This window comes from Phoenix dactylifera, chromosome 8 (assembly GCF_009389715.1).
Source record: "Phoenix dactylifera cultivar Barhee BC4 chromosome 8, palm_55x_up_171113_PBpolish2nd_filt_p, whole genome shotgun sequence".
NCBI classification, from domain to species: domain Eukaryota; kingdom Viridiplantae; phylum Streptophyta; class Magnoliopsida; order Arecales; family Arecaceae; genus Phoenix; species Phoenix dactylifera.
In genome coordinates, this window is record NC_052399.1 from 14,053,645 (window position 1) to 14,065,064 (window position 11,420).

General features: G+C 38.4%; 1 protein-coding gene across 1 annotated transcript; it reads right to left on the reverse strand.

Annotated features, from left to right (window-relative positions):
- Positions 1 to 1,150: 1,150 nt before the first annotated feature.
- LOC103697616 (50S ribosomal protein L15, chloroplastic) lies at positions 1,151 to 9,552 on the reverse strand. The gene is made up of 4 exons (XM_039128979.1): positions 9,360 to 9,552; positions 8,906 to 9,275; positions 5,352 to 5,503; positions 1,151 to 1,619 (listed from the first exon to the last, which is right to left on the reverse strand). Exons 1-4 carry the CDS (start codon positions 9,435 to 9,437, stop codon positions 1,392 to 1,394), a joined length of 828 nt encoding a protein of 275 aa, XP_038984907.1. The 5' UTR covers positions 9,438 to 9,552; the 3' UTR covers positions 1,151 to 1,391.
- Positions 9,553 to 11,420: the final 1,868 nt, after the last annotated feature.

Below are 11,420 nucleotides of genomic sequence, written 5' to 3' on the forward strand. Positions count from 1 at the left end.
GAAACAGAAGATGCAACAATACCAATTTAATATCAAGGAACTTTTTTAGAGAGCTTACATCAGCTGTGGAGGCAATTGATGAACAGTTTGAGTTGCTGTAAATTATCGCATCGGATCACTTCAGCAATGGAGCTTTCAGAATTTGTGTTTTACTTAGGTTTAGCACTTAGGATAACCTTTGCTAGAAATACATTGGTAGGAAGCAGACATTTGGCTCTTTTAAGATGGACGCTCCGGGCGGATAGGTGGCAGCTAATTCAGAGACTGTCCAAACTTGTATAGAATCGCTCATGTCAGGGCTTCTTGTCTTTTGGTTATACACAGGAAGGTACCAGTACTCTTAGAGAGACAGGATTAGATACTGAGGATGATAAGGATGAAGTGTTTTCAGCTAGACATAGTTGTTATTACAATTAAGGGATATTGAGAAGCAATGAGAGGATTGTCACTCCTTGATATTGTCGCACCTCATGATATTGATTTTGTTTCCTTTCTAGCCTCTGGCTCTAAAAAATGTCATGACACATAACAATATATCTCAAAGGAAACAACAGGGTTTAAATACTGCGTTCCGTTTGACTAGAAGCATTAATTAACATTCAGATTAGACTCCATTTCTACCTAAGTTCTCCCAAGTTGCAGTTTAAACCAAGACCTTGAAGTGCTCCCATTGCATCTTCTCCATTCAAAGCACTCTGGTCTCCAGAAGTAAGATAGGGCAAATCCAGGAGCACAAAGATCACATCAAGGGATAGAATCATAGAGTGCTTCCTGTTTGGCAGGCTGTATAATGCTGTGATTCCTCTTTTGGATTGAAGGACATCAGTGTTCCTTCCTTTCTCTCTTCTTTAATGATTTTTTTTTTTTTAATGGGTGTTGGGGTCCTGGGATTTAGAAAACTATTGACCTCCTTTTGCAATTTGCCCCATAAATCATAAATCTAAGAAGTATAAGGCTGGAAGGAGACTCAATCACCGTAATTAACTAGATCAAAAGAAGCCGAAGCAAAACAACATCACCACCACCTCATCCACTTATCAGGGACATAGACCGCCTTACCTCAGATCCAAACCTCTTTTGCATTAACCATGCCCACTACGAAGCAAACCAACTGGTAGTTCTATCAGACACCACAGCAATAGAGGCAGACTTCAGATACGTTCACTTTATCATCAGATCACTTTTCCTTGTTTTCTCTCTCTTTTTTGGAGTGGGAACCCCACTAATTGTACCCCCAAAACAATGAAAACATCAAAAGATCAAGTTATCGCTAAACAGAAATCAAATAAAATAGCACAAACAAAAGACAACCACAAAACATTTTGAAAAGGATTCCTAATCAGATAGCATTCTTTTGGCACAAGAACTTGGAAGGATACAGATGATGTGGCTCACATGGTCACTGGATCAGCGCCACCATTAGCCGCTGCTGCTTTTTTCTTGGCAAAATATTCCTCTGCTCGAGCAAGATTCTTCGCAACTGATGGTTTTACCCACTTCTTCCGACCAGGCAATACAGTGAGAGTGCAGCCAGCAGCCTCAAGCTTGTCTTTTGCTGCTTTTGAAAATGCCCGTGCCTTTATGTTCAACTTAATAGACAAATCCCCATCTCCCAAAATCTAGAGGCAGGTAAACAAATGAATGAGCATACAAACCTTACAAAAATACTATATTTTTACAAAACGTCTGCATGCCAAGAAATTCATAGCAATAATTTTGTTTTCAGTCTTAGTATTTTTCTCAATTTTGGTAAAGCAACGACTGGAGTGGGAGAGTCAGAGTCGAAAAGAGGATTCCTCACTTCTTTCTCTCATTCAAAACCGTGCATGAGACTTTCATCTCGCACGGCTCCTAAGTGTGCTGAACACACATGAAAAATGATTTTGCTCAGCAGCAATAGCATAAGGAGGGAACCTCAGTTCAAGAAAAACAAGCAGCACCATGACCGCTTTTAAAAGACTAGATAAAAAAATTACATCTTTAAAATACGATTGTGATGCTTTAGGTGTTTCAAGCTTGTGGTTTTTTGCGTGTCTCAAATCAGTTTGTGCTGAACAACTTGACAATCCACCATCAGACACAGTTATTAGCACCTAGTCTTCAAATAACACAAAGATTGCAGATTTTCCAATTAAGTTGGATCCAGGACACTGAAAAACATATGATCGAGCCAAAATAACAAGCACCATTAAGGCCAAAATGAATCTAACCATAATGAACTCCCATAATAACATACACACCAAAGGACAATAGGGATTCAGCAAGCATAGAATATGCCCAAAGTACAGAAGAAAACAAGTAACACTGCTACTGACAACATGCTATCAATTAATGAGTACTCCAAATATTAGCCAAAGATAATGTGCATGACATCATGTTTATCATCCTCTTCATTATTGACACCTAAGAATATACTGTTATATAGAATGAACATCCATACTTCTTCTCAGTTATTGATCATATGTTTTCCTAGACAAATCAAACTTCTAGAACACCTTGGATCTGACAACGCAAAAATAAAAATCACAAAAATATATTAGTTCCCCAGTTTCACGATCTTAATGCTAATCATCAACAAATAATGAGCAATGTGCGTGTGAGGTGTAAACTGACATGCTAGATGATTTTCATTTGTATTTTGAAAAATATACAAATATAAAATATAAACCATCTGTTATCATTTTTAAAGTAGGTTGGCATCTTATCTCAAGTAATCCATCAGGATCTCAGGCCCACATCTCTATGCATTAGCATGATCTGCTGAGACTAGCCAGTGTAAGCAGACATATCAGAAGCAGTTATTACTCCCCTGTCTACATAAACTGGCTTAAACCCATTGCTTCTGCAAATCTCCTTATGTTGCCTGGATATTCTGCAGGATTACGAGCCATAACACCTTCAACATTCAAATATTTATATTCTGAAAGAAACCGAAGGCCCAGAGACAGCTAACAAGGCTGCAGCATCCACATTCACCACAAAGCCATTAGAAATAAGGCAGGCATAATCAATCATTGGATTCCTCTTCACATCACATCATATAAAACCTGCTCAAGTATTCCAATTGTCAACATCAAACACTGGATCCACCATTAAATGCCACATATTTAGGCAGCAGATTGCCAAGCTCATCTTCTTTATAAAAAATAACTACTGTTAAGATTCTCTCTGCTTGGTTGAATGCATTTCTTGCTACAAATTGTTGACCTTCCTAGCATACTTCTACCTTCCACCTATTCCAGCTCTACTAGAGGCAATGGTGGGTCCAGATTGTCCGGTCATATCAAGCAGCAGCTTGCCTCTGGCCCTCTGCCTGATAGGATAGCTAATTGCTTTGTTACCTCATGCCAACTGGGTACACTTTTCTTGATTTTGTCAATGTCCTTTATCTTTTTTCTGGGTGTGTGTGCACATCTCTGTTATTACTGCACTTAGTATATATTTTCCTGTACCAATCCATGAAATAATTGACATAGAGAGAGCTCTATGCGGAAGATACAATGTTGTAAGCATTATAAATAGGGAAGCTCCTTTTGGTCTCTCCAGCAGTAATTCTCCAATAAGCTTAATAAGGGAACAAATTATATATCAATTCTGAGAAAGTGTGATGTCCATCCTAAATAGAAGCGATAAGTGTACCTAACAAGCATGGACACGGCCTCAGATATCTTAGTAAGACTAAAAATCCGTAACAAGATGCTCTGCTTTTAGCTTGTACCTATATGAATTCCAGTTCAGAAACATATTCATAGCAACAACTTATGACAGGGTTTGAAGTTAATTTGGAAGTGATAATCTAGTTGAGGATGTATTTAAATCTGACTCTGTTGCGCCATATTTGTGCCTCAAAGTGAGCATGCTTCCCTATAACAAATTCTACCATCTTCTCTCTTCATCTAGATGCTTCCAAAGTCTATATAAATTTGGAGGGCTGATTGTAGGAGTTTAAGCTGCAACAACAATGTCAATCTCCCAACTCAGTACCCACCAACTGCCTTCCAGTTTTCATTGAAGATCCCCCTCCTACCTAAAGCTGCCCTATCAAAGTATTCAGTACCATCTCTTGGAGGTTCATGTCAAGTAGACTGTTCACAGTAAAACTTACTGGAGCCTCCTCAACTTAAGAGTCCTACTCCATGGCCAACCCCATTTGAATGTCAAAAATAATAAATAAAGTTAATACGCCCCGAGTTCAACATTTTGTTAATAGAAATTCACTTCTATGACAATGTGTTCAGCTCATTTCCGTTATTGACAAAAAAAACCCCCATAGAATGAGGAAGGGTGTCAGCTTTAAGGTCACATCAGGCTTCCCCTGTGCCCGCATTCACCTACTGTGCTGGTATAGTTCCTAAACCCATTTGATGTAATCACAGATAATATACCTACTGTCATGTTATGCTATACAGATGTTCACAACAGCGAGGGAAATTTTGAAGGATCCTTTTTACCTGCATCTGATCTAACACTGAACAATAACACAGAACTGAAAAGCTATGGACTAATGAAAACAGGTACAGGGATAAGCTAGACAGTATTTTATTTTTAGTAATTTTTAAAGTTTGAGGGAAAGTAAACAAAACATAATTGTTAAATATGCAGGTTCCATACAACAGACCTGCAGCAAGCTATTGAGTAATCTAAACTAAATTGCTAGATATCAGGCATAAGATGGAAGTTCTGAATCTCGTTGTCAGGGCATCTCATACCAAAATGGTTCCCTTGCAGCTCATCTACAAAGCAATAATGAAGTATGAGATAAATAAGGCTCACCCTAGGACAAGAAGCTACCATGAAAAGACCTATGGTAGTTTCAAACCTGATATGCACTGATCCTTTAATCAAGGGTACCAGGCTAGACAATGCTAAACTGTAAATTAGTCCACCAGTTATGCTTCAAGATCTTAACCATATCAACACCTTATATAATCCAGACACAATTTAATTTAAGGTAGAGTAAATCTGCTGATAATGTATTGACTGTTTTTTCATCTTGTAGTGGTTATACTAGATGCTTTAACTCAAATCAGCTTCATGTCTTGATAACGTAGCTATTCCAGAATCTCAGGTGGGTGACTGGGCATGTTCGAGTGGAATGCATGGTAACACATAGAATAACTAATATTCAGAGGAGAATGTAAAGCAAAATAACAAGTTACATCTATTAGTCAACGGCAAATTCTTTTCTGTTTTAACCTTGCCTAGATTTAAGATGAGACCAAGAATACAAAACTCCACAATTCAATGAATTCATGAATATTTCTAATATGGTAACAGATTGAGTAACTTACTTTATTCTATGGGCAATCGAAGAACAGGTTAAGGGAAAAACTCAAAAACAGTCTCAATACCTTTAGCGGCAGTCTTCTCTCTCTGCCAGATGGGTTAATCAAGCCCTTTGCTTTCAAAGATTCCAGTGATATTTCATCACCTTCTTGAAATCCAGCATCTTTAATGTCTTTTATGTTGATAGGGACAAACTTTGGTAACCCTGCATGCATGCCTGGCAGGAAAGGATTTATAGATATTGTTATTCATAGTGAGTTAACAAGAATCATAAGCTAAAAAATGATCCCTCTACATAAGACCATATAGCAATTCAGATATCCTATGTAAGATGCACTTCACATGTAGAATATTGAGATAGAGAAAAATTATAAAATAAAAGAAAAAAAAAATCAATCAACATTATATAAAGCATGGGATAACAGAAAGCATGGTTTACCCATAAAAGCATGCATTTGAGAAACAGACCGATGAATTCCTGCAGTGTACTAATTTTTGTAATATTCTCCAGCACAAGAAGATAGATATATGAGAGTTAATGATCACAACTATGATCTGTAAGTTTGTAACTGAAGAGGTATCATAATTACACTAATGGGGAAAAGCATCTACTTAAATTTGAAATAGGGTTAAATATATTCAACATCTATTCTCCTTTTGTTATGTTCTCTCTTTTCTTTTCTTTTGGGACTTGGCCGCCGGTTAAATATAATCACCGTGAAATAGATGCAATTGCGGTGTCGATACATAGCTGGGTTACTCTAAATATCTTTATCCTGTGAACTTTCAACTCCAGCACATTTTTTTGCAATAGATAATGCACATCTATGATTTAGAAAGGGTTTCATCACTTCCCCTTGCATCACCCCTCAGCGAGTCATTGAGATCATTGTCACAATCATCAAATGTCCTTAAGCATCTGTCTACAGAGATACAAGTAACTATTGTCAGCAAATACCCGGCAATGTTCAGACAAGATAAGCCTGAAAATAGAGCAAAACAGGACAGAAATAGCAGTGTTGGACCCAGAAGGCAGAAGGTTTGTCAAAGAAATAAGGTAAAAAATTAGAGAGGAAAGTGAGAGTAACTACACGATAGATGGACAAGGGCTAAGCAGAACAGTGTCGAGAAGCATTAGGAAGGAAGAGTGATAGAAGGTCATCATAGAGGACTCTCTCCATCTGTTCACAAGCCAAATATTATGATTGTATTTGGACCTAAGACTCAAGTATATTAGAACTGAAATGACCCGTATCTAGTCATGGCAGACCAGTCATCAGAAATTTTAACTGGCTTACCCAGTTTACTCATCACTGAAATGGTTACGGTAATTGCTCACAGAAGAAGAAGGAAGAAAGGAAAAGGAGGGGGGGGGGAGGGGGGGGGGGGAGGGGGGGGGCGCTGCATTTGCCCACCTATTCACAAATAGCATCGATATATGATAGATGTAACTATTGTTTATAACCTCATATGACTTAATGAAAATGGTGGATCATACAGCAAGAAATTGTTGAATTGTTTTTGATAGGTATACAATTCAAAAAGTTGTTAGTGCATTTGAACTATAATTGATTGTGTTCCATCAGTGAATTAAATTGTCAAATACATCCTACATCATGCACCCATGAAAACAAGTTGAAGAGAATATGTTCTCAATTTAAATTTAAGATGACTTCTTTGCAATTTAAGGACCCATGATATGATCCAAGAATCCTATCGATATTGATGGAATCTTCTTTGCTAGTTCTGAGGTTGATGGAATATTCTTTGCTGGTTCTGAGGTCTTTGAACTCCACTGATCATCTTTAATATTCCAAAACATCAATACAACCTTTCCATTTTATGAGTAAGACTGATAATTCTGGTTTTAAGTACCACATATCAATTATATATCCATCCTCTTCCTAGAAGGAGGCCAGCGGTCATCACCAGAATTGCATTTTCATCAATTATGTAAATGATTTATTTCTTTAATCATTTATCTACCCATATGCTCATCATTGCTAACCAATTAGTTGGTAGGTTTGATCTTCCTAGTTGACTTAGTGCTTCAGCTATGCACATCTACAAGGTTATCCACACTACTGCCTTCCATTATGAGTACTGATTTTTTGTTTGCATGATCATTCCATCAACAATTGCCAACAAGTTTGCTATGTTGCAGAATTTGTTTTTTAAAGCTTTCTTATTACCTCTAAAGCTTCTGTAAATCTACGTCTAGATTGATGATCAGAGATCATTTCATCAATGAGTCAAAGGTTCTTCATCTTTCAGGTTGTGCCTTGAATTGGTGTTCTGCACATTTTTCTCTTCAAGTGAATTTACACAAAATTGTAATTGTTGATTTGGGCAGGTGAGATCCCTTTCCATTTTCCCATGAATTACTTTCACCTTATCAGTTTCTTTGAGAGTTAGATCTCCTTCAATAGGCATACATGCAGAGGTCCACCAATTCGACCAGCTTGGCACCCTTCCACTTCATTTTATGTTATGCTCGCTTTATGTCTGTGTCCCTCAACAGTCTCATTTTCTCTATTTCTTCCACCATTTTACCACTTAACTGAGTTTTTGTCCATGTTCATGTCATTCCTTTGTGTTTTCTTCTTCTACCAAGTCTTCCTTACTTTTTCCTCTTACTCCCTCAAGGGGGTCTTGTCCCTTAGAACTTTGAGACTTCCAACATCTCTTGATCCTTCATGTCTCTGAACTTGCACAAAAGTCACTGCACATTCCAGGGCAACTCTCTTCATAGGTTAGAGCCCTGCATAAGGGATAAATATGACCTTATCATGCAACATTCACATATATTATGCCATGTTATTTTCTTTAGGCACTTTGTCTATTAGGCTTTTCCTAGTCTTTGGCACCTCTTCTCATCAAGGCCTCATATTTCTGTTTTTCTTCTACCAAGGATTCTTGGAATGTGGTTTCTGTACTTTCATTTATTTTCCCCGATTTCCCCTTCTGTTGACCGATTCTTACTCTTGTTCCTAAAACTTCCCCTCATCCCTGGCTGCCTTCATCTGTAGCCGGCGGCCTTCCATTCCTATTATCCAGGTTTATTGTTGGTAGCAAACTTTAGCTAAGCCCAACATGTCCATCTACCCTTCAGATATAAGTTTTTCTGCAGTGAGTCTATGGCCCCTTGCTACGGGCGACTATAATTGCTCCATCCACGATTATCACCAAGCACGAGCAATTGTCCTTCATACATATTGGAAGCCAAACTGAAGTCATTGTGAAGCTGCTGGCACCTTAAATTGAAGGGAAGGATATTCTTGAGGAGATAGGTTTGCTTCAACAAACTCACACTTCGGCTCCTGTCCCCGTTGCATCTGAGAACAAGCCAGTGATTTCAGACCAATTTCGAGCCTGTCCTAACTATCGACTCGATGTTTTCTATTCCCCAATATATGCCTAGTTTCTACACCTGCTCAGATCTTTGGCCATCGTTGAAAGTTTGATGGTATGTTATAATTTTAACTTAAACTAACCTTTCTCTGCTATTTGCTTTCCAAATAATTTGAGCTCTTCGTCGAGCGAAACAAAGAAAGAAAAAAAATCGACATCCTGAAGAACCAATTAAAATAGAAAAGAAAAACATAGGAAATATCGATACCTCCAGCAATTCCACGGAGCTTGGGGATCCGACGGTAGAGAGGCATCTGTCCACCCTCGAAGCCCTTACGGACGCCGGGCCCGGACCTCGACTTCTGGCCTCTCATACCAAACCCACAGCTGTTCCCCTGGCCGGCAGCGATTCCCCGTCCCTTCCGCTTGTTCTTCTTCCTCGAGCCGGGCTGGGGAGCCAGGTTGTTGAGCCGAAAGCGCTCACTAGTCGGGAGAGCAGCAGCAGCTCGGCATATAACTATGGGTGTCGAGGTCGAGGAGGAGGGCCTCTCTGCTTCCCTTGGAACGAGGCGAGACCTGGATGCCGATAGAGATGGAAAGGGGGAAGAGGTGGTGGGTCTGAGACTCCTTGCGTTGCCCTGTGAGAAGACAAAGGTAAAAAATAATAGAAAGAAAGAGCTAAGCCATGGAGTGAGGAAAGGAAGGGAGAAACAGAGCGAAACCTTGAACGGAGAAGCGGGGAGGCGGAGTAGCCCGGGAGCGGAAGTGGGTGGCGAGAAGAGGGAGAAAACGGCGGCCATTTGAGCCCGGAAAAACCCGGGGAGACCGGGAAAGTGGATAAAAGGATTTTCGAGATAGGGAGCGCCTCCCGACGTCGGTCCGGCCCGCGCCTGGCTCTATCAAGGCGAAGCGGCTTTTTTTCTTCTTTTTTCTATTTTCTTTTTTTATCCTTTCTTTTACTCCCATTTTTTAAAATATATTTTAATTTCTCGTTTTTTAGACCCTTACGTTATTTAATGAAATTGTTTTTTGTATTCTTTTGTTGCATTGGGACGCCTTGATTTCCTAACTTATATATTAGTCCATGCAAATCTCTAATCCATTGTGGATATATCTCTTGATTTTGGTCAACAAGCAGGAATGAATATCTTATTTATCTTGATTTAACTTTTAAATTTCCTAAAGCCAACGTCAGCTCGTCTAGCTTTTTATTAAAATGTTTATTGATAGAGACTGAAAAAAGTAATTAGTTGGGTTCTCAACAACCAGAAGTTGACTCAAGGGAAAACTCAAAAAAAAAAGATCAGGAATTAATACATGAATTTAGAGAATTGTATAGTCAACATGTAAATTATGAAGATTTGAGGCGATAATATGCAAACAACTTGCAAAAAGTATAGGCAGTACTTTGATTTGCATTTGTGAGATTAATTGTAGCACGATGTCTCAGTTAACCTCTAGTCACCATGCATCGAGTGTTTTTGCCTCTTGTTGCTCTATACGGTCGATAAGAGGTTCTCCTCATGTCCCTTAAGAAAGCTAAAGGTTGCCTTTCAAAGTATGGTGAAATTTAAGGAACAAAGATGTTGGAAAAATTATTTTCTAGAAATTACTATACTTTTATTTATAGAAGTATTATAGAGAAATGATCTAATAAGATAAAATCAGAATATTGAAAAGAGCTTGCCTGCATCGAGATGTGTGATTTGCCCCTTAAGTGTGGGTTTGCAGCGATCTCATCCCCAAGGTACAATCCGGCTCAACCCGATCTTCCTCTAACAAGCACAATCGCTGAGAGCCTTGACTCGACCGACTCTTTTAGATGTCAAAAAAAAAGATAGAAAGTTGAAAGTTGAAAGGTGGAAAAATTGTGTCTGTGGAAGAAACTCTTGAAAGACAGAGTACTAGTGAGAAAGAGAGAGATTGGATTTTCTTAGGATTAATCTCGGGGGAGTCTATTTGTACACTCTATCCGAAGATCGAAGAGACACGATGGTTTCAAAGATACGTAATATTTCAAGGATACATATCTTTTCGTAAGCCAATATTCTAGAGTCACAACTTTTCTAAAAGAGGCGTCTCAAAAAAGGGTATTTAAAAACAACTAAAGTTTAAAGGATAAGAAAATTTTAAATCTTTTTTAATTAAAACTTCAACAATCCTTCAAAAAGATTTAAAATTTTGAAAATCATAAAGTAGAATATTTAGGCAATTTGTACTGTGCAATGGATGAAGTGTCTCTTGGACTTGAACCTTACTTAGTGTTGATAGTATCTATCTAAAGGAACCATAGTAGATTAGACCTTAAATTAGGTCCTTTGACTCAGATTCTACTTATCATGCACGCAGTATGGATCAATTGGGTCTTTATGCGGTCAATGCCATTTAAAGGCTTTGCGTTTAGTATTTTGATTTTTCATAAAAAAATTATTGTGATTAGCCGAAACCCCTAGTCGCGGCCTATATGACAATTCTCACCTAGGTAAGTCCTCCATGAATATTTATGACCTAATATCCTGCAGATTTTCTGTCTTAAACTCCTTAAGAGTATAACTTGACCTTTCTTGTATATATTTTTGCCACTAATAAGAGTACTCATTATAGAGATGGGAGGAGATATACTCCAAAAAATGTGCTCTGACATGATCACTCAATCAACTTCATTTCTACCACATTGAATCTGAATAATAGGATCTCCAATCACAGAGATTGGGTATCTACTACTGGTGACCAAATAATGGGTTTAAGCCCCATCCCCCTTGATGAATTTAGGACTCCACTCC